At 52.3% G+C, this 25,625-nt stretch overlaps 1 protein-coding gene and 1 long non-coding RNA gene across 4 annotated transcripts in view; one reads left to right on the top strand and one right to left on the bottom strand.

Annotated features, from left to right (window-relative positions):
- The window catches only part of Man2b2 (mannosidase alpha class 2B member 2), a 28,935-nt gene extending 6,009 nt beyond the window's left edge, over positions 1 to 22,926 (bottom strand). The window contains exons 1-16 of one of the 3 annotated variants that reach the window (XM_036200904.1): positions 22,685 to 22,926; positions 21,887 to 22,033; positions 19,626 to 19,731; positions 15,920 to 16,092; positions 13,073 to 13,188; positions 11,121 to 11,298; positions 10,087 to 10,285; positions 7,650 to 7,840; positions 6,640 to 6,781; positions 5,205 to 5,338; positions 4,530 to 4,804; positions 3,390 to 3,581; positions 2,739 to 2,991; positions 2,258 to 2,368; positions 1,950 to 2,163; positions 882 to 1,727 (exon numbers count right to left, since the gene is read on the bottom strand). In XM_036200904.1, coding sequence (XP_036056797.1) covers positions 1,621 to 1,727; positions 1,950 to 2,163; positions 2,258 to 2,368; positions 2,739 to 2,991; positions 3,390 to 3,581; positions 4,530 to 4,804; positions 5,205 to 5,338; positions 6,640 to 6,781; positions 7,650 to 7,840; positions 10,087 to 10,285; positions 11,121 to 11,298; positions 13,073 to 13,188; positions 15,920 to 16,092; positions 19,626 to 19,731; positions 21,887 to 22,033; positions 22,685 to 22,825 — 2,679 coding nt within the window. In that variant the 5' untranslated portion in view covers positions 22,826 to 22,926 and the 3' untranslated portion in view covers positions 882 to 1,620. Of the gene's footprint in view, positions 1 to 881; positions 1,728 to 1,949; positions 2,164 to 2,257; positions 2,369 to 2,738; positions 2,992 to 3,389; positions 3,582 to 4,529; positions 4,805 to 5,204; positions 5,339 to 6,639; positions 6,782 to 7,649; positions 7,841 to 10,086; positions 10,286 to 11,120; positions 11,299 to 13,072; positions 13,189 to 15,919; positions 16,093 to 19,625; positions 19,732 to 21,886; positions 22,034 to 22,684 lie in introns of those variants that run through there. The other 2 variants (XM_036200903.1, XM_036200905.1) reach the window with 2 other exon arrangements.
- The window catches only part of LOC118592154, a 35,833-nt gene extending 12,677 nt beyond the window's left edge, over positions 1 to 23,156 (top strand). Inside the window, exon 4 of the long non-coding RNA XR_004946052.1 lies at positions 21,766 to 23,156. This is a non-coding gene — a long non-coding RNA (uncharacterized LOC118592154). The remainder of the gene's footprint in view (positions 1 to 21,765) is intronic.
- The last annotated feature ends 2,469 nt before the right edge of the window (positions 23,157 to 25,625 follow it).

Genomic DNA, 25,625 nt, shown 5'->3' on the forward strand with positions numbered 1-25,625 from the left:
GTAAATTCTCCCAGGGGTGGGCGGGGAGGGGGGGGGAGACTTCTCAGACATCCTGAATCTTCATCTGCTGCAAAGATCCTAGCCACCAGGGGGAGCGCGCGCCCCTCACATGGCCATCTTCAATGTGCAGTGTGAGAGTGGGAAGGAAGCCCACAGCTGTCCTGCCCTCTCACTCAGCTCTCCCTTTCTCTATTTCCCTCCCCTTCCTTCCCTTTTCTTTCTCTCTCTTTTTAAAAAAAATTTAAATATTTATTTTCTTTTTTTGAGACAGGGTTTTTGTTTTGTTTTGTTTTGTGTTTTTGTTTTTGTTTTTCTTTTGTTTTGTTTTGAGACAGGGTTTCTCTGTGTAGCTTTGCGCCTTTCCTGGAACTCGCTTTGTAGCCCAGGCTGGCCTCAAACTCAGAGGTCCGCCTGGGTCTGCCTCCCGAGTGCTGGGATTAAAGGCAGAGACAGGGTTTTTTTTTGTTGTTTTTTTTTTTTTGTGTGTGTGTGTGTGTGTGTGTGTGTGTGTGTAGCCCTGGTTGTTCTGAAACAGACAAGCCTTAAACTCAAGAGATCTGCCTGGCTCTGCCTCCCGAGTGCTGGGATTAAAGGCGTGCACCACCACCATGTTTCTCTATTTCTTTCTTTTCAAGAGGAGGTCTTACAGTTTAGACCAAGATGGCCTTGAACACATAGCAATTCTCCTGCCCCAGCTTTCTAAATTTTAAGCCATGCCTGGCTTTAGCTCTTCCTTAATGAATTCCCCAGACTCTACTCAACCAAGGACTCTGTTTCTGGATCTGGTCCCTGGTAACCCTGTGTGTGTGTGTGTGTGTGTGTGTGTGTGTGTGTGTGTGTGTGATGTTCTCTCAAACATAAGGTGCCAGGCCCTTGGTAGCATGCTCCAACCAAATGTTCTCTGAATGAGTATTCCATATCCATTCTCAGCCATCCCAAAAACTCTTTCAGGACAGTGACTGCGCCTTACGCACTACACAGAGGAGACATTCCTTGCATGAGTGACAGCTGCCTGCCTTCTTCCCAATACCTGGGAAGGATTCTGGCTGAAAAGCCAAACATTCTAACGCAAACCTCTGCTAGTAAGTAGGAAGAAAGCACACAGAACCAGAGTCTCTCCAGGTCCTGAGTCTGCAGAGGCTTTGCCGCAGAACCCTTTAAAAATGCAGCATCCCGGGGCTGCTGTCTCAGTAAAGACACAGAGCCATGGGGCTGTTACAGAAAGCCTAGAGGAGGCATGGCTCAAAGGTTGCATTTGGATCATGGCTGAATGGGTTCTGCAGGGGTGTCCATCCTGTGGCCCAGGACAGCTTTGGTTGCAGCCATTGTAAGATCATATACTTACTCAAGACACTGAGTTCATTTAGTGATTTTGTTGTTGTTCGTTTTGGAAACTGACTGCAGTTCTCAAGTGTGAGCATTGCAGGCGGCGACGGTCACTTTGCAACATCACATGAAATAAATATGTATACTCTCAGAAGCCATGGGCCACGGGTTGTATACTCCTGGATTTAATGTGTGTGCCCACGGCAATTCTTTGTCTAATGTTGCCAGAAGGAGCCAACAGGCCAGACGCCCCTGGACTAGAAGTAATCTCACGTACTGACAGCCCATCCTGATTCAGACAGCCAGGCTTGTAAATGGTGTGCTGCCAACACTTGAAACAACACGGTGATCCAGGGCCATACCAAGAAAGAAAAAGACAGCAGGGAAGGAGATGGAGAAGACTGAGGGAAGAGAGGGAGAGAGGGAGAGAGAGAAAGAGGTGTGAGTCTCAGCTCTGCACTGACTAGCAGGGGAAGCTTGAGGAACCACTGTCAGCACTCAGACTTTGAGGTCCCATCCAAAGCTGCCCAGCATCCTGAGGTAGGAGCCTCTTAGAGGCCATTGCCCCCCTCCCGGGGGGGGGGCAAGGGAGGCGGGGTGCATCCTAGGCAGTGGCTGCTCACCGTGGACGGGGGCTTCTTCATCCGTCAGCTCTCTGAACAACACGACAGGCTTGTGCTGCAGTGCTACCCCACTCCTCGGGCGCAGGGCACTCATGATGGGTTTAGGCCCCAGCAGAAGCCAGAGCTCCGGGTGCACGACGGAGGTGTCATTCAGCGTGAGGTTGTATTGCAGGTTCCAGGCCATGTTGTTCCACAGCCGCCGATGGAGCATTACCTGCAGAAATCATCAGGGGTCTTTCCGTGGCCCTCCCTGGCCGTGCTGTGGATGGCCGTGAGGGCCCCCGGGAGGATAGCCAGGCCTCTCTTACCTCCACCTGCCCGTTCTCTTGGCTGGAGACACCATGTGCTCGCTCCGCCAGCAACACCAGCCTGCTCTTGTCATCTTCGATGAAGGCCGACTGTACCATGGGGTAGTAATTCTGCAGACACAAGTGCCACCCAGTGGCGGCTTCAGGACAGGGTCAGGCAGACACCAGCTGTCCCCTGGGCACAGTGGCACAGCTTCCAGCTTGCTGCTTCCTAGCCATGTGGTCTGACTGACGGGACTCTAGACCCCTGCTAAGTGCTCAACACACGTGGTGTCCAGAACGACCCCTGACAAAGCGGAGAGGGAGGAGAGAAATAGACAGGTCTCGGGAGTGGCACTACCGAGATGCGGAGCCCACGGGGCAGGATGCTGGCCAGGGCCTTTGACAGCTTTCCCAAGCAGCCCTCCATTGCTTTGAATAGGTGGTTAACAGGGCCAGGAAAGACACGCTGGGGTGCAGCACGGAGCTGCTGCAGGCATACCCGGGCGATAAGATTGCTCTTGAAAGCCTTGTAGGGCCTCTGCTGTATCTGGTAACCGTTGTTGTCAGAGTAGAGGACTTGCTGGGTGTCTAGGTCGCTGCTGGTCCTCAGGATGGCCTCACGGTTCAGCTCCAGGGGGCCCACTCGGTACTGCTGCTCTATCCGTTGGCAGAGCAGCTCCCCAGTGGGGCTTGGATGCACATGGGCCAGACGGGAGTGGATTGCATAGGTGTAATCCTGGTCTGTTATATTCCTAGGAAGGGGCCATGGAAGAGAGTGCTGTGGGGACTGGCTGAAGGCTCCTTCCTTCATACAGGAAGCTGGGTGCCAGGAGGCAGCTGTCTGTAGGTGGACACTGGCAGTACTGGACACAGCAACCTAGCGTGGGGGACTATGGACCCTGTGGAGATTCATGTGAGGCCTGGACCATTTGTGGAACAACCAAAGCCCCTCTCCCATGCTCTGACTCAGCTACCAACAACATGACTGCCCAGGCATACCCAAAAACTACAGGCAGAAGAGAGCAATCCTCTCATCCAGCCAGCATTGATTAGTCATGGGCCAGAGCCATGCCCAAGTACAGGGACAGAGTTCCTTGACCCACCCATTCCTGCGCCTTGCAGGGGCTGTGTGCCCGCCCAGGGGAGGTACCTGTAGAAGTATTGCCTTATTTCGGTTGCCAGTGGGCCCGCCACCATCTCCATCCCCACTGCTTCCCAGGCAGGCTTAGCGGTATGGTTGGGTGCAAACTGGTAGTTGTCAGAAACGGGGCCCTGCTTCACATCTCCGTTGGCCTGGTACTCCAGGAACTCCTGGGTCATGCGCACTGTGTGGTTGCTCTGTCTGCAGGGGTGAGAGAGGAGAATGGTTGGTGTTAGCCTCAACATCGGCAGCAGGGCTGTGGCTGGGGATCAGGAGTGAAGAGGATGCCCTGGAAGAGCCTGAGGAAGGTACCAGAAGCCTTAGGGGAAGCCTCTGATCCCACACAGAGCCAAGGACTGTCAGGTGAAATCCCAAGAGGGAGGCTGCACACAGGCCGCCATCAGGGAGCACTATCCCCAGACTGCTGCTGTTCAGCAGCCCATCAGGAGTCACACTAGCACAAGAGTGGAGTCTTGTCACCGGGCAGTGGTGGCACACGCCTTTAATCCCAGCACTCGGGAGGCAGAGGCAGGTGGATCTCTGTGAGTTCGAGGCCAGCCTGGTCTACAGAGCGAGATCCAAGACAGGCACCAAAACTACACAGAGAAACCTTGTCTCAAAAACAAAACCAAAAAAAAAGAGTGTCACATGCCACAGACACTTCATACCCTTAAAGTCTCTTAGTCCCCAGGGGTGTGGATGAATGGGTGGATGGATGGACACACAGATGGGTAGAGTCCTGGCTAGGTGGGTACACAGATACATAGGTGAGGGGATGGCTGGCTCAGTGGGTAGATGGCAAGTGAGGGGTGATGGGTGGGATAAAGGTTTAAAGGCCCTTTGTGTTTTAGACAGCACAACATGTCCTGAACAGTAACTCAGTTTCTGTAGTTAGAGAAGTGGACTGCATGAGCACCTTTCTCATGGAGCCTCATTCCAGAGCCCTGACCCATGGACAAAGGGGGACTCAGGGGCAGTCTTTTTTCAATGGCCCAGGCTCCCTCTCTTAAGGAACACAAGAGCAGGAAAGGGTCTTGCTATCATCACCTGGTCCTTCCCCGGGGAAGGTGAGCACATCAGGGGTCGTAGGACACTGTGCATGTGTCCAGGTCCCAGGTATACTTCAGAGGCACTGCTACCTCGGCTTACCTCTCCTGAATACTATGTAACATGTTGGTATCCTGGTTGAACAGCAAAGTATAGCAGTCATTTGTCACAGGCACCAGGGGCCTGCCTTCCTGGCTGGTCTGGTTCCTTAGCTTGAGACTAAACTTGAGGGTGCTGGCCGTAGGGACGACCAGTTCCCTGGTGTGTGCCCGGTCCCCACGGGTGCGCCTGACTTGGTAGTGCCGGTAGCTGAGGCCTGGGATGGTGGTCAGGATAAGCAGGTCATAGGCAGAAGGGTCCTTCGTAGAGTTCTGGATCTGCAAGCCAGCAGCATGGAAAGGAAGTCTCCTCAGTCACCCCATACTCCCTGCCTCACACTCCTGAAACGGGTGCTCACCACCTCTAAAGATTCCCATGGCATCTTTACAAGCTTTGGCTTTGCTGAGACACCCGCCAAGCCTGAACGGATGACCCCTGGGGCCCTTCCTTCCCCCTCACTTCTCTTCCCTATGTCTTGCCCTTCCCTGTCCTGGCAGCGGGAGAGGTGGAAAGCAGACCACGTGACTCATACTGACTGTCTCAGGAGCACAGAGTGGGCAGCCTAGATTCCACCCCAACCTTGGCACCTCTGCTACAGTGCCTCTTTAAGATGCCCAGAGCCCTTGCACAGGAAGAGGCAGACAGCAAACACCCCCCAGCAGGACTTCTCGCCCATACCTGTGCTGACACTGGGTGGCGCAGCTCATCGGTGACGCTTACGTGGGGGAAAGCGACAGTCAGGGTGATAATGGTGGTGACCTTCCAGGCCAGCGGGTTGTACACAGAGACAAAGTATCCCTCAGGGCCTGTGTCTACAGAGAGAACAGGTGTCACTTAAGGCCCCTGATGCTTTTGGGAGCTCCCTGACAGGAGGGAAAATGAGGTAGGCAAGACCTGGCCTTCCAGAGCCCCTATGGCAGATGGGGGAGGGAAAGGGGTAAGACCTGGATCCAAGGCTTTGAGCGCCCCGGCCAGCAGAAGGGGCTCCTGTGATGTGGGTCTGGCTCTCCCGCTCTGTTCAATCTGTTATGTACTGACTCTTGAACACACTGCTCAGTCTCCAGCCTCCCTCCTAGGGCCTTGCTGTTCTGTTCACTCTTTGGTTCTTCTCTCCCTGCTCCCTGCTGAGGGGGAGGCCTACCTGTGTGCCTTACTGATGCCACAACCCATGGCATCTCTCTGCAGCTGTCACTCCTATCAGACTTGTGTCCCCTGTGCCAGCCCTGAGCAGAACCTACAGGCCGGATTGGGCTACACACAGAGGGATGAAAGGGCAGGGCAGGTGGCAGACATGGCCTAGGTCCTATCAGGGAAGTGAGGAGACCAGAGGGGCTAGAAAGGGCCAGCAAAAAGTATAAGATGAGCAAAGCGGGGCACGGGGACCTGGGGGCTTGTCCCTGGCTGCTCACGATTTCCCTAGTTTCAAACCTAAACACCCCAGTTGTATGACGAGTCACGCTATACATGTGACACTTGATGGACAAAGAACTTGGGCCACGGTGGCCTGGAGGTGACCGGCAGTCCAGCTGGGCTTGAGAGGGAAAGCGGGAACCAGAGAACATAGTAGGGAGCAGAGGGTGGCAGGTTCAAACTCTGGCTCTTCCTCTCCCTAGCTAGTGAGGTTGAGCTGAACCATGACCCCTCTGAATCTGTTTCTTCGGTTCAAAAATGAGCCTCCCTCTCGTAGACTATGCAAGGCATTAAATACCCCTGGGGAACATTCTAGACTTAGAAAATACTCAGAACTCATTAGTGGTTCTTGTTCAGTACAACTGAACCATCAGACTATCCTGTCTTCCAGGACGAGGAAACTGGCCCAAAGCATTGAACGGCTGGCAAGATCACACTATGGTACTGGGACTACAGGGTCTCAGTCTCATGTGAGGTTCTGGTCTGGTCTCCACCCCTGTCCCAGACCTTTTTTTTTTAGTCAGGGCCTCTCTATCTCTCTATTATACAGTTCTGGCTATTCTGGAACTTGTTACGTAGACCAGGCTAGCGATCCACCTGCCTTTGCCTAATCCCTAGTGCTGGGATTATAAGTATGTGCTACTCATGGCCCCAGATTCGTTTCAAAGCAAAGCCACTGCCTCCCTGCAGGGGCCTGCCTTACCTTTGCCAGACACTGGGGATCTGTCCAGGGCGATGGAGGCCATCAGCTTGCGTACGCCCAGCATCCCTATTCTTAGATGTTCCGTGTACATGTTGCTCACCTTGGGGGACTCAGTGCCTGTGATGGCATCGTGGTGCTGGACCTGTCACCATCAGAGTCAAGGAAGAAGGGTGTCAAACTTGGTCCTGGGAGGTACCTGTTCTCCAGAATACCGGGGAGAAGACAAGCATCCCTCCCATCTTATAGAAGGGAAACTGAGGCAAGAGGCTATGGAACTGGTCCAGCTTTTCCTGGCCTCATGGAAATACCCTGCCTGAGTCCTCCTCCTGGTAGAGACCCAGATTCCCCTCCATCATTACTGTTCCATGTGTGTACTGGTTCCTCTTGGTACACTGAGTATCAGGGAGAGGTGGACTGTCTCCTTTCACAGAGCAGGAGACTGAGGTTCCCTGGTTACATGTTCCACTGCTCTGAGGCACACCGAAAGTCTACCTGCTTCTTCCCGGCACAGCTCCTGGAGATTTACCTCCAGGCATCTGTAAAATGGCCTGCCTGACCCTGCCACTTTCTGGAGGGGTGACAAATGACAAGACTTCTTGTGTCTTCATGTCCCCATGGATACAGGGGAGGGAGGCAGGTGGAGATGGCCATCATGCCATTCCATTGCCGCACCATCCTGTGGGATGAATGTACAGGGAAGGAATTGGGGCCCAGGAAGGAAATGTCATGAGCCCGAGGCCATCGGCTGAGCTGAGACTTGGATCCATGCAGGGCACTAATGTCCTTCTACCCTTCATTCTTTATAAAATCAGGCATGAAGCTTAAGGAAACTGTTCACTGGGTGCCTTGAGACCTCGGGTCCATCTGTGGCCCCGTTTCACATTGTACCAGCCTTGAAACCAGAGGGGACCAAAGTTTTTTCTCCTGTACATTGGAGCCTCTAGTCACGGGGAGGCACAGACCACACCACGAGAGGACTCAGTCTCACTGAGGCCTTCCAGGGGCTTTACCTCAGACACAGCCCAGCGAAGCTGTTGGAGCTGCTGCAGGGCCCACGTAGGGTCCATAGTCCCATGGGGCTCTGGCCACATGTAGCGTGTGAACATGGACTCCCCAGCATACAGCATGGCACTGGCTTGCCTTGCTAGCCCCTTCAGGGTGCTGCGGGATGTGTAGAAGCCGGTCCAGGCCTGCTGTGGTTCTGGGAGATAAGTACATGCAGTGAGACTGAGGGCCTAGCCTGCAGTGCTGAGAGTGGGTCTGGGAACAGACCTAAGGGTACTAGGTCTGCCCGGCCACCCAGGGAGGCACACAGGACCACTGGTGACACCAGGACCTGTGGCTTGCGCAGAGAGATGAGGACCTAGGATTTTTAGACAGGATCTGATGCTTGATGGGAACGTCAGACTAGGCTGGGCAGACAGGGGACAAGGTAGGTACTGCAGTACCACACAGAGAGAAGACAGCCCATAGCATACCTAGGAAACATGCAACCTCCACACACCCTGAGAGCTGGGGAAGCAGGGGGAGGGAGGGAGACATGAGGCTTTCGTGGGCAGCATGCAATGAAGAGCCTTGAACAGCCACAGACACTTCTGTATGTGACTCTGTGGGCTTCAGGAAATCCCAGGGCAGCTTGAATGTCATCAGGGATCCTCCCAAGGCCCATAGGAGGAGGCAGAGGTGGGAGCTGAGAAACACTAGGCAGCATGCTTAGGGACTCAGGGCAGAGGCAGAGCACAGGACCCGGGTGGAGGCAGCCACCTTTATCTCAGAAGGTAGGTCTCAGGCTCTTGTGGCTTTTGCTTTCTTTCTTGCCTCTTCCGGGTCTAGCTTCCCCTATTTCCTAGTCTTTCCCTGTAGGACCAGGACCAGACTCCAGTGAGTGGTCACATGGCCCCAAGGAAAGGTGGTCAAATAGCACCAGCAAACTGAGTGGGCAGAGGGTAGGAATTCACTGCAACTCTGCTGCCCAAGCTGTAAGCCTGGCACCGCCCACACCCGGGCTTCTGTATTGTATCAGGCCATCTCCATTCAGCCACGCACACATGACAAACCCACTCCCACAACTCTGATGAGGCCCAGATGAGACTCCCCCACTTGGACTCTATGCTCACAAAACACATCCCATCCCACCGTTGTTGTGGCCACGCCCACATTCCTGCCCCAACCTCTCCGTGTCTACAAACAGTGTGGTATAAGGGACCTGAGAATTATAGCAGCTAAGTCAAGGCTGGCAGGGCAACTCAGGCCCTGGACCCTGCAGCTGGAGCCTATGTGTGCAGTGTCTTTGGAAGGGAAGAAATGAGGAGCAGACAAAGAACCTTCCCAGGGGTCTCCTCTCCTAATCCCTCCCTGATGAAACCAGGTGGGGTTTGGGCTCACAGTTGTCACTGTCGTCTGGGAAGGCAGGGGCAGGGGACAGGCAGGCCCTGCTCCAGGTACCCTGATCACATGGTACTAAATGGTCAGCCAGCAGATGTCATCTGAGCCTGTTCCCTCCCCAGGTCTTGGACTGATCAGCTGGTACTTGAGTGTATGTGCTGGGCAAAGCTCACTGGCAGGCACGGCTGTGTTCTGGTCTCTGAGCTGTCCTGCTCAAGTGTGCCAATCAGCATCTTCCCACGTTGCCAGGGCTTCTCCATCTGGGCAAAGGCATAGCCAGACCCTAGGGCCCCTCACAGGCTGTGACATATGCAATGAAGAGATCTGCGTTTTGTTTTTGGCATTAGGGACCGAGCCCAGGCCTTCTATATGCTAGACAAGTGCACTACCACTGAGCTGTACCCCAGCCCACAACAAAGACACAAAAGCCATTACTCCGTGATGTTCTGAGGCAGGGCCTGGGCATGGAGTGGGGAAGGTGCTTTTTTTTTTTTTTTCCTACATGGCCTCCCTGCTGGAAGCTAGGCAGAGGAGATGGGTCTACCTGCTGTAGCCACCTGCAGGAGGTGCACACTGGCCTGGTTGTGTTGAAGCTGGGGGGTGCCGTCACTATATAGTGGAGCATTGAGAGCAGGGGTGGGATGGGTCATGGTCACTGCCTGACACAATGGCACTATCAGTGTCCCTACTGTGCAGCTGGATGGGTGCCCGCCTTCACCTGCTCAGGTCCAGGTTTGAGGACACAGGTAGGAAACAGATGACGTCCCTCACAATGACAGTGACAGAGCAGGGCAAGGAGGAAGTGTGGCTGCTGGGACCCAGAGGAGGCACATTGCCCGACCACAGTGTGAGCAGGGGCTGCCCAGGGGAGGAACATGTAGGAAGAGTGGGCGATTGTACAGGGGTAGAGGACACAGGTGGGAAACAGCTTGTCTACGTGGGAAGAGCAGGAGGGAACCAGCCTGTATCCCCCACCCCACCCCACCCCAAGCCCACACTGGGCTAGGAGGAAGGTCTTGCACCCTTGATACTAAGTTGCCCCCAGCCTCCTGAGGCTCGTACCTGAAGAGTAGGGAAGGAAGTCATGGTGGTCACGGATGCCCCAGGTCATGTTGAAGGCATGCAGGGCTTGGAAGTACTCGCTCAGTGTGGCGTACTGCACCGAGATGCCATACTGGGCAGAGTGGTTGTTGATGTACTCCAGCAGGGGGTCCATGTTGTCAAACTGCACTGAGGCGTTGAAAAACTGCTTGTCACATCCCTGCAGGACACAGAGCGGTGGCCTGAATCTCTACGAAGCGTTGGAGCCCTCGCCCAGGCAAGAAGGTTTATCACTGCCACCCCCAGCAGCCCATCCACCCTCGTTGGTCCACAAGGACACCAGAACGACTCCTGTAGCTGTCAGGTCTCTCCTTAGAAACCACCCCTAGGACCAGTTGCGATAATGTGATATTATTACATAGCCCTGACTCACACATCCTGACCACAAGCAGCCATGGACTAGGAAGGCAGGCTGTGGGTCACCTGCCCAGGTCCATACAGTCTGTTTGCTCTGCTAAGTAGCTGTGTGGCCTCAGGACAATCCCCTAACCTCTCTGAGCCTCAGATCCCTGCTGTAAATAGATTTCAGAACTGCCTTCCTCTTGGGTCGAGCGGTGCCAGTTAGATGGAGGAGACAAATACTGCAGAGTAGTTGGTGCCTTAATAAAGGTTAGTGATGATGATGGGGTATGGGACTGTCCCCCAGGAATACCCCTCTCATGAGCCTCATGGCAGGCAGCACTAAACCCATTGCACAGATAAGGAAACCGATGCATATAGAACTGAGGAGGCCAGTCTGCCTTTCGGCCCCAAACAATGTGAGTGGTGGGAGCGGAGGCCGGCATGCTGGTTATCTATCAGCCTGGAGGGGCAGCAGGCAGAGTGGAACAGCGGGTGAGGCCCAGGGCTCTGCAGAGAAGGATGGAGCATTGAGAACCAGGTAGAGACGGGCTAGATTAGAGTCTGCCTCATGTACAGGCTGCTCCTGCCATAGGGCCACACCCAGGCCGCAATGAGGGCCCTGTCAGTGTTGAGGATACCCAAGTAGAGCATACCCAGGGCCAGAGGACATGGGGAGTCCGGAACCACGTGGCTCTCTGTTTAATATTGGTCACCAGAGTTTCAGCGTAGAGGTGGATGTTGGCTGGGGTGACCGGCTCACTCATGTTGGGATACACGCCATCTGGGGGTGGATCCGGGAAGACGGCCACACCATTCCAGTAAAATCCAGACCTGAGGGAGGACAGAGGCCAGCAGAAGAGACTGATGCAGAGGCTTAGTGCTGAGTGTGGTTTGCCAGTGGGATCACGGGAATATCGCTTCAGGGCCACATGGAGCCAGCTGCCTTGTCTTCCCCACCACGATGGCCCAGTGGGGATCGGATGAGGGTCACCTGTGCCCTGGCTCCTGTAAGCCACCACCTTGCTTGCCTGAAGCCAGGGTGAAGATTCATCTTGGGTACAAAACTGCCCCAAATATCAGGAGTTAGGGTAAAAAAACAAAACAAAACAAAAACAAAAACAAAAAACAAAAAAACCCAAACCACTGTAATTAAATAAAAATCAAAGCTGGGAGTGATGGTTGTCATCTGTGACCTTAGCAGTTACCAGGCCAAACCAGGAAGATCCACACAAGTTTAAAGCCAGCCTGGGCTACAGAGGGAAACTGCATCAGGAAACCAAGACCTGGGGCTGGAGACAAGGCTTAGTAGTCCTGAGTCGTCTCTTGCAGAGGACCTGAGTTTGGCTCCCAGCACCTACGTGGAGACTCACGAACACCTGTAACTCCAATTCCAGGGGATCCAATGTCCTCTTCTGGCCTCTGAAGGCACTAGTGCACACACACACACACCCACACCCACACACGTACATATATGTATATATACAGGGAAAACATTCATAAACATAAAAATAATAAATCTGAAACACACACACACACACACACACACACACACACACACACACACACACACACACACACACACAGTCTAAACCAAACCAGAACCACCCGATCAATCAAACAATAAAAAATCCTCTCTTAAGACCAACCCCAAATCTGTGATGAGGAAACATCAGAGGTTCCTAAAGCAACAGGGTTGTCTCTAACAGGTTTTCCTGGCCTCAGGGTCTGGGGAAGCCCAGGAGGTGCCACCCTGTTCATGCCATGCAGCACTGGGTGGCAGTTATGAGATCCCAGGCCACCTGCCGACGTGGCCAGGCCACCTTGTCTCTCGTTGGTAAACGAGACAATGGGAGGAGTAACAGAAACAATTTGGGGCATGAAAGCTAGACACAGTGTCTGGCAGAGCAGCCTGGCAAATGGCAAGTTCCCGCCTCCTCCCTGCTCTCTTTCCACTCCCAGGCCGTGAGCACCTCATATGTGGCCTCTCAGGCACACAGGACAGAACTAGGGTGGAACCCGAGCCTGCCAGTCTTCAGAGCACAGGCTGGCTGTTGTCAGGGACCTCCTCGCCACAGGGCACACGGCAGCTGATTCCATGAGACGGTGTGGTGCTTCTGTGCAGTGACCCTGCCCCTTCCCATTCCTGACGCCTGCACATGGTGACCCCTGACAGGGGCGAGGACCTTGGGCTACAGGTTTAGCTAATGAATGACTTTCTTGCCGACTCCACAAAGCCAGGCCAGCCAGGTGTATATGTGTATGTGCATGTATGTGTGCATGCACCTGTGTGTGTGTGTGTGTGTGTGTGTGTGTGTGTGTGTGTGTGTGCGCGTGCGTGTGAATAAGGAAGCCAGAGGACAATGTTGGGTACAATACTTCAGGAGCTATCTCTGTTTTCTGAGATGTCAACCTCCCTGGCTTTTGGAATAGTAAAGTGAGGTTCTATCCACACCCTCATGCTTGGGAGGCATGGACATGGGAAACCTCGTGAAGAGCTACTGCTAAAAAGCTGCTTCTGAACCGCAGGGTCCAGGGCCTGCACAGATGGTCTCAGGAGCAGACAATGATACAGACAGACAGGGCAGCTGCAGACGGGGGCACCTACCTGTTAGAGAAGGGGATGTGTGAGGGTGAGCAGTAGCTGTAAAAGTCCATGATGTGAGTGAAGATTTCCTGCTGCTCTGACAGGGATGGGGACCCGTGCCACACAAACTGCAGCCCCTGTGAACCGGGGAGAATGGGGGAGGGGCAAGGGTAATGCTTGCTGGGACCCTGGTTCTTCTCCCTCAGCCCCCTTGCACCTCCATGGCATGTCCACACCTTCAGCCTCAGGGACAAGGCTTCTTTCTGTCACCTCCTCTGTAAGACCCCCTCAGGCCGGGCACTACCATGGCCACCTGTAGCCATGAGATCAGCCTTCTGGAGCTGAATGTGTCCCCTCAACACCTACTCCTCAGTGCCAGCTCCCCCAGCCAGGCCTTAGAGGAGTCATTCTGCTCTGCTTGAATACCTACAGCCATGGAGAACTCACTACTGTGCAGTCTAGTCTCAGGTGGCGTAAGATAGGCGTGGGGTGCCAGAGCCAGCTCTGCTCAGCACTGCTTGGGAACCCTGCACAAGCTCCCAGATCCGTCTACGACCTGGTTTCTAAGTGAAAACTAGGGAGAAGCCACACTCAGTACTCTAGGGCCATCCACAGGGGAAATCAGCAATGCCCATGAGCTCAGGGCAGCAACCGGTGCTTTGCAGGTGACAACCCAATGTTCCTCATCATGCTTTCCTGCATTCTAAGGCCACCTGTGTGTAACTCTTGCTGACCAGCTCTACCACTGCCCCCTGGACAATCGTGCATGGGACATCTTTCCGTCTGGAGCCTTGTTCTCCCCATCTGCAAGGCAGGATAACTCTAACCATGCCCTGCATAAAGACATGCTCTCTATTAGCACAATGGTACTCCATGTGGAGCAGCTGTGTCCACATGAGATCATCAGAGGGATCCTGACTGCGGCTGGAGAGGTGGCTCTGTGGTTACCAGCATATAGTGCTCTTTCAGGGGACTGGAGTTTGATTCCCAGCAGCCATGTCAGGCAATCACAACTCCAGTTCCAGGGCATCTGACCTTCTGGCCTTTTGACACATAATTCAGGTACACTCACATGTAATTGAAAATAAAATACATCTTAAAAAGAAGAAGGATCCTAACACAGAAGGATTGGTGTCCAGATGGAAAGGGGGTGGGCGTAGCCCAGTGGCAGAGCATTTGCTGAGCATTGCAAGGTGGTCCCAGCTGTAGTCTCCCAGCATCAATAGAACAGACCAGACCAGGAAAAAGGAAAGAAGGGAAGAGAGACGAGGAGGGGGAGGCAGTGAGGAAGAGGGGAAGGAAGGGGAAGGAGAGGAGGTAAAGGGAGAGGAAAGGTTGTTCAAAGAAAAGTACTGGGGATGAATCTAGGTGTGCGAAACACACCACGGAGCCACGGAACAAGCCGGACACACAGAATGGGAGAAGGAACAAAAGAACCAGACACCTATGAAGACCGATGGCCCAGGTGATCCAGCTTCTCAGAATGCCTCTGTTGCAGTTTCCCCAAAATTCTGCATCCAGAACAACCTCAAAGCTGCTCCCTAAGAAGGTCTAGCCTCACCAATGACTCTATGCAGATAAGCCCTGCACGTTCCCACCACACAGAGACAACAAACGATACAGCTGGTCTCCCAGGACTTGACCATTATCTCAGTTTCCCCTATAGAGGCTGCCACCCCCAGACAACAGGAAGTAATTTTAAGAATATGATGCCCACATTCCCAAGAGGTGGGGTAGGTGGTTTTTGGTTGTTCAGTAGGTTTACAGATGTTTGCCATTGTTTAGGAGGGCTGGTTATGAGTTGTTTCTGGTCATGGTAAGGAAGGAAACTAAACAAGGAAGGTTGGACTCAAAGATCTCTTTCTGAAAAGGAAAAGGATGGATATGGGAATAGATAAAAGGGTAGATTATTCAATCTACTTTTAGACAAAACAACTACTAGTCTCAAATATTTTACATTGGTATGAATTTTTGAATATTGATACAAATTTAAGGTTATTTTTGTTATACTATATATATGTTCCCACTCTTGTTTAAGGTATTGTACCTGTGCAGCTCATTTAAAAATGTAATGTAAATTTCTAGTCCTTAAAGCTATTTAAGATAGTAAAGAAATACAGGTTAGGATAATAAAGAAATAGTAGTCATCTATAACAATCAAACTTGTAGTCATGTTAGGTATGTTCTGAATGTCAAACAGAGATATATTTTAAATAGATAGATGGCCTTCAAACACTTCAAAGACCTACAGAATATGGCATTTAAAATGTCTTAATAACATAAGGCTTTTCGAGACAGTGAGACATGTATGTTCCTAGCAGCACCAATTTATGACGGGCATCAAAGAATCTCCATATGGAGTTTGCTTTCAATGTGGCAAAGCTAGCCATTTGGGCAAGAAACTGCCCTTGCCTCAACTGCTGACAGTATGCTGTCCAAATTGGCAGCCTTCAAGAACAGCAACCTGCCCTTCACCATCACTACACATGCACTTTGACCCAGCACCTACAGCCTCTAGAGGTATGAGGGCACAAGGTCCAAGCGCAGCTAACACCAGGCCTGGTCCTTCCTAGCACATGGTCAGCCCTGTGGCTGTGTGTGTGCGATGTCCCCAGCTGAACACTCTGCCTGATCCTCTAGTCCTTCATCCACATTTCTAGAGTACAGCTTAGCTGAAGTCCTCATGGACAGCCCTGGGAAGGAGCCAGCCCAGGCCCAGGCCCAGCTAAAGGGTAGAAAGGCCTGGAGGCAGGAGGCCATTCTTGGAGGCAGCTACAGGAGTCAGGCTCGGGTCAGGCATTTACCACAAAGCCTGGTGAAGGGCAGGAAGGCAGGAGGAGGTGACATTGGGTATGGAGTGGGACGCACCTGGGCTTCCTGCATGGCATCCTTGAGGTCGTAGTCAATCCGGGAGATGAGATGGGCATTGAAGCCTGCCAGGGCAAACAGGGTCGGGGTTGTCGCCGAGGCACCAAAGGGGTCCACGTGCCAGGAGAACTGTGGCCGGATCCCAAATGTTTCATAGAGAAAGCCGTGTCCTTCTGCAAAGACAATGGTCACCTAGCTGGGTTGGCCAGGGTGGCCTCTCACCCTGGCTCTCTGGGTATCCTGTGTCAGTGTTAGATCCTAGGCTGAGCAGGTCATGAAGATGGCAGAGCAGGGTTTTGATCTTAACTCTTTTTTTTAAAAAAAAGATTTATTTGTTTATCTATCTATCTATCTATCTATCTATCTATCTATCTATCTATCTATCTATCTATTTATTATGTATACAGCACATATCCCTGCAGGCCAGAAGAGGGCACCAGATCTCATTACAGATGGTTGTGATCCACCATGTGGTTGCTGGGAATTGAACTCAGGACCTCTAGAAGAACAGCCAGTGCTCTTAACCTCTGAGCCATCTCTCCAGCCCTTGATCTTAACTCTTAATTGAACACATTGAGTTCCATTCACCAGCAATCTCTAGACGTACAGTATCTAGGCTTAAGTACATTCATATACACCACCATTCAGTTCCAGAACTTTCAGTCTTGTAAAACTGAAACATAGCTTCCCAGCCCCCAGCAACAGCATTCTCCATGTCTCTGTTGATCTGGTGGCATTAGGGACCTTCTGTAAGAGGAACCCAAAGCACTGGTCCTTATGTGTCTGGCTCATTTCCCTCAGGACTAGGTGAATGAGCTTCCTGCCTCAGATTATGCAGCCAGGCTTCACACCTTGAGGGCAACCCTAAGGGACCTTGAGCTCCTCATCCAGAAGTGGGCATACTAAATGTTTGCTGTTGGATGTGACTAAGTTTGGGGGTAGTTTGTTATAGAGCAAAGCACTCTGGGTCAGACACATCCAGACACTTGTCCACTCAAACATCATTCAGAAGCCACCACAATGGAACAGTCACTGGGTTCAGAGCTATGGGAGAAAGAAACTCAGTGTGTTGAATGAACCACTGACTATCTCCCCCAAACCTTGCCCCAAGAGCTGTCTTCCTAAAACCCAATGGGTTTGTAGTCTGCATGGCAAGACCCTCTAGGCCCGGGACTCTGACTGAGCCCCAGGGGGTGCCCAGGAGTAGTAAGCCATAAGCAAGGTTGAGGCACAGAGAGCAAGGATGGTCAGGAAGGCAAAAGGGATGGAGGAGGCTTGTGGTCTGGTGGGTCAGGTGTGTGGAGTGGGTAAGGGTCAGGCAGAGGACATGGACTAGCATCATTCTGCCAGCAGGGCAGACTGGGATGTGCAGGAAACAGAGATGATGGAGCAGGAGGCTGCATAGTCAACAGCAGCATGTTGAGGACAGGTAAACTCCCTAGGCCTGACTGTTCAGGGCACAGTGCCAGCCTGTGGTGAAGAATGCAGTGAGTCTGAGTCAAAGGCATGCTAACTGCCTCCCATAGACATTTGATCTTCTAGTTGACAGGAGTAGAGAGTGAGCTCAATCAGTATGGATAAGTTATGAGTCCATGACTTCTCCACAACCTGGGGAATACGTATGTGCAAACCAAAGCCCACTTCATTGCAAACAGCAAGAAGAATAAAGCTCACTCAGTCAGGAACCACCAAGGAGTCCATTCCACATCCGCCTTTAAACCCCGTCAGTGTTTCCTTGGATTGCCTGCAGTCTGGGGTTGCCTGTCCAAACCAGGCCCACTGTTCTAATGTGCTTAAGTTTATCTTTCAACAGCATGGATTGTGGAGACAGCTGATACCACATGTGGGTTAGTTAGCTTGGTGGGCTTCAAGTGCAGATCTCCCTTATTTCAAAAGATAGTCAAGAAAGGTGCTAATACCCTTCACAGGATGTTGCGTTTCCCCTCTGGGCTTTACCAGGAAAGCTGGGTCCATGCCAGAGTGCCGAGATCGTGGGACTTGGTGCTCAGTCATGGGCCTGAGTCTAGTACTGGCTATTGGCCCTTGGCCAAGTCACTTCATTCACTGGGTCTCTGGAGCTGGAGTTACAGAAAGTCATGAGCTTCCTGATGTGGATTCTAGCAACTGAACCCAGATCCTCTACAAGAACAGCCACTGTTCTTAACCACTGAGCATCTCTCTCCAGTCCCCTGGGTCTCAGTTTTCACATGTGCAAACGGAGACTAAGAATCCCAGGGCATCCTCAGCCTCCATGAGGACTGTGTGAACAAAGTGTGTCACTGCAGCTGGAGGTGATGGCAGCGAGAAGGGACAGAGTGTGCAGTTTTAACTGTAGTGGGAGTGATGGGCTGCCAATGGTGATAGTGGTGGAGATGGACAGGGGTGATGGTGCTGTGGTGGTGATAAGGATGGTGGTGATGGTGCTGGTGATAACAGTGAGGTAGTAGTGATGGAGATGATGGTGGTGGTGATGCTGCTGCTGATAATGCTGGAGTACTGGAAGAAGAGCAGGAGTGATGAGCCAGTCATGATGGTGGTGGTGGAAGCAGACAACATTCCCTGGGCATTCGAGGCAATCATAGATTCTACTTAAGTACTTCGTATGTATTTATCCCAACTTAATTCTCTCAAGAGGCAGGTGTTAATATCATCTCAAACTAATTTCTTTTCTTTTTGGTTTTTTTGAGACAGAGTTCCTCTGTGTAGTTTGGGTGCCTGTCCTAGATCTCGCTCTGTAGACCAGGCTGGCCTTGAACTCACAGAGATCCGCCTGGCTCTGCCTCCCAAGTGCTGGGATTAAAGGTGTGCACCACCACCACCACCACCACCACCACCACCACCGCCGCCGCCGCCGCCGCCGCCGCCGCCGCTGCCCGGCTCAAACTAATTTCTCAAGGACGAATTGGAGTTTGATGATACATCCCTTTCCTGAGGCCAAGGTCCCTGGGGCCTCTGGACCCCTGACTTTTAAGCCCTCTACTCAAATCCCTGTAGACCTAGAAGATCACTGTTCCTTTTGCCAAAGCACCCTGCTCAGAGGAGCAGGCAGAACTCAGGACATGGAGGCCAGGCATACACTTCTGCCTACTCCAGGCCTCTGAGTAACAGGCAGGGTGAGTGTTATGGCTTGAATATGAAATATCTCCTACAGCAGTGGTTCTCAACCTTCCTAATGCTGCGACCCTTCATACAGTTCCTCATGGTGTGCTGACCTCCACCATACAATGATTTCATTGCTACTTCATAACTATAATTTTGCCACTGATAGGAATCGTAATGTACATATCTAATATGTGACTCACAAAGGGGTTGAGACTCACAGGTTGAGAACCACTGCCCTATAAATTCATATACTGGGGGGCGGGGCTTGGTCCTCATGTGGGGGTACTGGAAATTTTAGGGTGTAGGGCCTGACTGGAGGATGTAGGTCACTGGGGCAGGTCTACTTTGTCTCTGGTTTCTTCCTGTTCACCATGAAAACAACAGTGTCCTCATCCACACGGTCCTTCTGACATTTTGCCTCGCCAAAGGCCCACAGTCCACAGAGTCAGGGACTGTAGGCTGAACTCTCAGAAACCGTAGGCCAAGCAAACAGTTTAACTGGCTTTCAGCTAGTTGTCAAAAATGATAATGAAGTGAGTACACACACACACACACACACACACACACACACACACACACACAGAAGTGAGTACAGTGGCCAAACCTGTGAGCTGTAGGATCTGGTCATCCAGGTGGGTCACAGCCTCATCATGCATGACCTGCCCTCCGAGAACAAACTCCAGGCGTCCTTCATCCAGGAGCTGGCGAACCTGGGCACAGGCAGGCAGAAGCAGACAGCCAGGTCATAGGTCCCAAACACTGCTCAGGGGCCTTCATGAAACTCCCATCCTTGCTCACCCCACAAAATCAGGACACTGCCCTGGTGCATATCATGTCCCCTACACTCAGAAGCACATGGCCCACGGCAGCTGAGACCTAGATCCGTGTCTGTGTCCATAAATGTGTTTTTGATTTTCAAATAACTTGAAACTTAAAAAAAAAAAAAAAAAGCTGCAGGAGCAGAACAAAGTGCTTCCTCATACTCCTCCCCAGAACCACTCAGTGGCAACATTTTTAGACCCTTTTGCCTAAATACTCCCATGTCTATATCCTCATTCCCTTTCATGTAAAGCACTTAGGATGCATTAGCTGCAGCCTGCTTTACTCTGAGCACTTTTGTGCATGCCTCTGAGGAATGAGGATGATGCTAACCCCAGTGTTATCACCCCGATCTGGAAACAGAATGCTAACACTCTACTGTACAATCATTAGGCTTCACATGAACCTCAGAGTGCCCTAGCAGTTTCCTCTCCTGGCACACCCATTCAACCTGGGGCCATACGTCACTGTAAACTGTCACCTTTCATTCAGATCCTTTAATTCAGGGAACGGCCTCAGCCTGTCTTCTTTGGAGGCCTGGCAACTTGGAGGGAGACAGGTCTGTTATCTCGGGTTCAGTGTGGTCTTGCTGGCGAATGTACATTATGAATGTAGGGATAGGTAGAGAAAATTGATGGGTGTGAGGGTGGGCAGTGGGCTGCCAGGCAGTCCTTATGGTGCTTTTGGCTTGTGTGCCGAGGTGGTTTATCCCAAACCACCTGCTACATATGAGGAACTGTCCAGCTATCGGAGATTCTGCACTGAACACAGCAGACAAAATCCTGGCCTCCAGGGAACCGCAGTAGTAGATTCCTACCTAGAGCTTTACCCCAAAGCCATACCCTTCACAGAGGTTGGAGACAGTCACCACTGGAAGAAGCAGGCTCTCAAGTCCGACATCCCTGTTTCAAAACCACACCCGTTTATTCATAAACTGTAAACCCTTGAGACAGTGGCCAGACCATTCTGTAAGTCTATTTGACAATCCCCATAGCTGGTACATGCAAGTGGCCTCAAACACAAGGTTATGCACCATGACTTGACAGGCTTGAAGAGACCCCCAACCTGGCTCCAGTAAGACCTAGCAGACTCCCGCTAAGCCTGCTTGGTCTACTACCTCAAGTGACTTAAGCTCTCCACAGCTCACATGCAGTGGCTGCTCAGAAAGTGAATGCAGTCGGGCGGTGGTGGCGCACGCCTTTAATCCCAGCACTCAGGAGATAGAGGCAGGCAGATTGCTGTGAGTTCGAGGCCAGCCTGGTCTATAGAGTGAGAGTGAGTTTTTTTTTTTTTTTTTTTCTCTTTCTTTTTTTTTCTGGAGCTGAGGACCGAACCCAGGGCTTTGTGCTTGCTAGGCAAGCACTCTACCACTGACCTAGATCCCCAGCCCCTACAGAGCAAGTTTTAGGGCACTCAAGGATACACAGAAAAACCCTGTCTCAAAAAAAAAAAAAAAAAAAGTAAGAAAGAAAAGAAAAAGAAAGGTGAACGCTGGGAAGAGAACTAAGAGCTCCTAAGTATTGTTCCAGGTGTTTCCTCAGATTCACTCTTGGCCTGAGCAGTCCGAGCCGGGAGCCAACTATCTCATTTTATAGCAGAGGAAGCCATGGTAGGACCAGGCACCAACCTGCCCAGGTTCTCTGTATTGTGTGACACTAACTGCCCCTGAGCCATAGGATTCCCAACCCAGTCAGCAGGGGCAGGGGAGAGTCAGTGTGTGCAAACAGGGGAGGGGGCAAGGTCCACCTGGGTGTTGATTCAGCACTAACCCCCAAGCCTCTTGGGAAGGAGTGCTGGCTTGTGGGGGGACTCTCCCCCCACCCCCAAAGAACAGGCAGGAAAAAAAAAGATAGAAAAGATTACATCACTCTGTCTCTGGGCAGAGGCCCTGACAATACTTTTTTTCTTTTTTTTTTTTTTAATAGCTGGCATGTCCCTGAGCACATCTGGAACTCGCTATCTAGTCTCCTGCTGGGACTTTCACAGACACTTGGGGTACCTGGGGACCCAGATATATCCTGCTATCCACCCCTGTCCCTGCCTTACCTGGTGTTTCTGCTGCTCAGAGGCCACACCATCCCACCACAGCCGGAAGAATTCTTGCTCCACAGCGATGAAGCGGCGTTGCCGCCCACGGGTCAGTTCGGCCACCACAGTGGTGTAAACATTGGCTGCATAGGACCGCATGCTTTCCTGAGGAGGCAAACGCCATCACAGAAACTCCAGAGAGGCTGAGGGCTGTGGTAAGCCCAAAGGACCAAAGAGAAGATCCAGAGACCAAGTGTCCCGATTTATAATACCCCCAGTGCACCCAGGCCTAAGGGGTATGGGTAGGGATCACCACTTTCTCTTTACAGCTGGGGAAACTGAGGCAATGGATTGGGGAAAAGCCGTCCTGTCCAAGGTTCTGAACAGAAAGACCCACGAGGTTGCAAGCCCAACCCCAAGCTTCTCAGGGCTGGGTGGTGGTGTGCAGAGGAAGCTGAACTGGCTAGCCCCTGTGTCAGCACCACAGAGGGCCAGCCCACTTCCCAGGAGTCAGCTGACATTCACCTGCTTGGAAGCCAGCCGCACCTTATGCTACTACTCCAGGCTTACTCCCGAAGACTGGTCACCTGTCAACCCACACTTTGGGGACACACTCTCCTGCCCTGACTTTTGTAGGGGCCATCCAGTAAGATGTGACTCCGAGGCAGGAAGTGACCAGCCCAGGGCTGCGGCTCAGACAGCAGGGTCCCAGGGTGGAGGCTGGAGCCCAGGCCACCTCCCGCTTCCCGGCTGGGCCGGGCGCACCCCGCAGAAGGCAGCTAGTGTGCAAGGGTCTCAGGAACGCCCGCCACTTACCTGGACAGTGTAGACCCAGCCCACGTCCATATGGCTGTGGGGCACCACGAAGGCCTGGATGGGGCCGGCCGACCGGGCCGCCGGCGGCCGCAGCAGCAGCAGCAGCTGGCCGAGCAGCGGCAGCCAGCGCAGCGGCCCCATGGCTTGGCGGGCTGGACGCTGCCCCGGCGGCGGGTCCCGGGCGGAGCGGCCCACTTCCGGGTCCGTGGACCGCGGCGCCCCCTGTCGGCGGGAGCGCGCGAGCGCAGCGAGCCGACGGGTGGAGCCCGAGCTTGTCCCGGTGCGGCGCCCCCTGTCGGCTGGAGTGCACGATGCACCTCTCGTCTCCAGCTGGTGGCCTTACAGCCCAAGGCTGGTGCCCCAAGCCTTGGAGACTGCTTTTGTCTCCAGGAAGCCTTCCAGGACAACAATCGCCTGCTTGCAGACCTCTAGCCTCAGGGTGGCTTGATTTGGAACTCCTGAGTCCATTCTAAGGGAGTAAAGCCTTTTTTTTGTTGTTTTTTGTTTTTTTTTTTTTTTGTTTGTTTGTTTGTTTTTTTTTTACAGCTATAGATATAGAGGGGTCAAGGTTGATAGACTGAGAATCAAATCTGGGGTCCTGGGTGGTGAGCTGGCTTTGCTCATCATAAAATAGAATGTGGTGATCGGGGAGGCATGAGTTGCGAGGGAAATGAGATCTAAATGAATGAAGTCCCTGTCTCCCAGGCCATTAGGACTGGTGGCTTCACAGCTAGTAGGAAAGCAGTTCTCTGAGCCACCGCTGTGGTCCCTCTCTGGTGAGCAGGAGGCCCATAGTTTGGGGTTTCCTGGGCAGCGTGAGGCCAGACCTGTGACGCTGGCCTGCTCTGTCTCTTGCCCTTCAGCAAATGCAACCTGAAAACAGGTTGTTCTCTGAGCAAGAACTGATCCCTTTCCATCCTGTCCAAAGGCCGGAGTCCTCTAGATCCCACAATAGGTCAGACTCTCTCCGGCAGATGTGGGTAACCATTTACCAACTTGTGTGGCCACTGCCCCTTCAGGACTCACAGCTGGACTATATTTCCCAGCCTCCTTTGCATGACAAGTGTTGGCCAATGGGATGTGGGCCACCATATGGGCTCTAGGAATGAAACCTGGGTCCTCAGGAAGAGCAGCCAGTGCTGTCAACTGCTGTGACATCTCTTCAGCCCAACCATAGCTTCTTAAATTGTGTGTCATGACCACACACGTGGGGCTGCAAAACTTTGGCTACAGTAAAAAAGTTTCTGCATGTGTAATACCAGACTCAAACCTGTGAAGAATTTGAGGTATTTCTGGCAGTGATCGCTCATGTTGCGCCCACATCGCAAGACCCCCCTGAGCAAGACCATCACAGAGCCGATATATGATGCAAAACACACAGGGGCTTATTGATAACAAGCAAGAGACTCGACACAGTGGTTGGAGGAGGACAGCCTTGAGCTCCCAGAATGAGGGGTTCTTAAAGGGAAAAACCGCAAGCAGGGTGCTACAAGCCTTGGTGTCATATGACTGGATGAGGGGATGTAACCTTTGAATTTACTGGTTGCGGGTACAGTAATCATTTTTAGGCAGGCCTGGACAAGTCCCAGGCTTTGTCCTTGAGCTGCCTTGGAGGCTGGCTGGCCTTGCACGTTCACATTGACCCATGCACGTAGCTCTAAGCTGGTGAGGGGTCCCAGACAGTAAACAACTAGCTGAACCTTGAGCAGTCAGAGTACATGCAGAAAGGGAGCCACTGCAAGGACTATGTCTTTTGCTCACGGCCCTCCCGGAAACTGCCTGCTCAAGTCTCAGGAAACTGAAATTGAGGCCTGGTCCTGAGAGAAGACTGAGCAGCCCGTTATGGTGTCTGCTTCAGGTGATGTTGCCACAGCCTTGGATCTGTTTGTTTGTTTTGTTTTTGTTTTTGTTTTCTGAGAGAGGGTTTCTTTGTAGCTTTTGGAGCCTGTCCTGGACTAGCTCTGTAGCCCAGGCTGGCCTTGAACTCACAGAGATCCACCTGCCTCTGCCTCCCGAGTGCTGGGATTACAGGTGTGCGCCACCACTGCCTGGCTCAGCCTTGGATCTTAACACGCACTTTGCACTGTGCAGGCTGATAGGCCATGCAGCAAACACCGCCTGGAACATCTCAGTTCAGATATGCTATGAATTGCATTGCTTTCACTAAACAGACATTTCTGCTCTCACAGAAACATAATGGTTTCATCTCAAAAAACAATTATTTAATATTTCCCTTTTATCATTTCTCAGCATATAAGTATCAAATTAGCATATGTTTGAATCGTAGTAAGGTAGAATATTGTACTGTATCTTGTTTGTGTGTATGGTGTGTGTGCGTGTCTGTGTGTGCATGTGTGTATACAGCCACGTGGAGGCCAGAGGATGATGCTGAGTATCTTCCTGTACCACTCTCCATCTTGTGTTTTGAGATAGCATCTCTCACTGAACCTGGAGCTCACTAATTGGCCAAGATGGCTGGCCGGTAGCTCCAGGGAGCCTCCTGTCTCTGCCTCCCAGTGTTGGGGTTGCAGATTCTCACCACGGTACCTAGCGTTTACATGGATGCTGGGGATCTGAACTCAGGTCCTCATTACTCATCTCTGGGAGTCCCAACAGACTCACTGGTCCCCTAAACCACTGTCTTTTCTGTGGGTGAAAGCATCCATGAGCCGAAGCGTGGGGTGGATTCTACTTTCAGGATTAGCTCAACAAGTACGGAGGTAAATGCACCTGAGGAATGAGTATGCCTGAGCTGAGGCTGGCTCTTTTCTCTGCTGCTTGTATGACATCAGGGAGTAGTTCTCACTTCCAAGGGCCCCGGAGTGGAGTAAGGACAATAAAGTGCAGTCTCACAGGTTGCTGATGAGTGTCTGCTGTAGTCTGAAAGAGAAATGTCCCCCAAGACTCCTGCCTTTGAACTCTTGGTCCTATCAGTGGCGCT

The sequence above is a fragment of the Onychomys torridus genome, chromosome 10, assembly GCF_903995425.1.
Source record: "Onychomys torridus chromosome 10, mOncTor1.1, whole genome shotgun sequence".
Taxonomy (NCBI): Eukaryota; Metazoa; Chordata; class Mammalia; order Rodentia; family Cricetidae; genus Onychomys; species Onychomys torridus.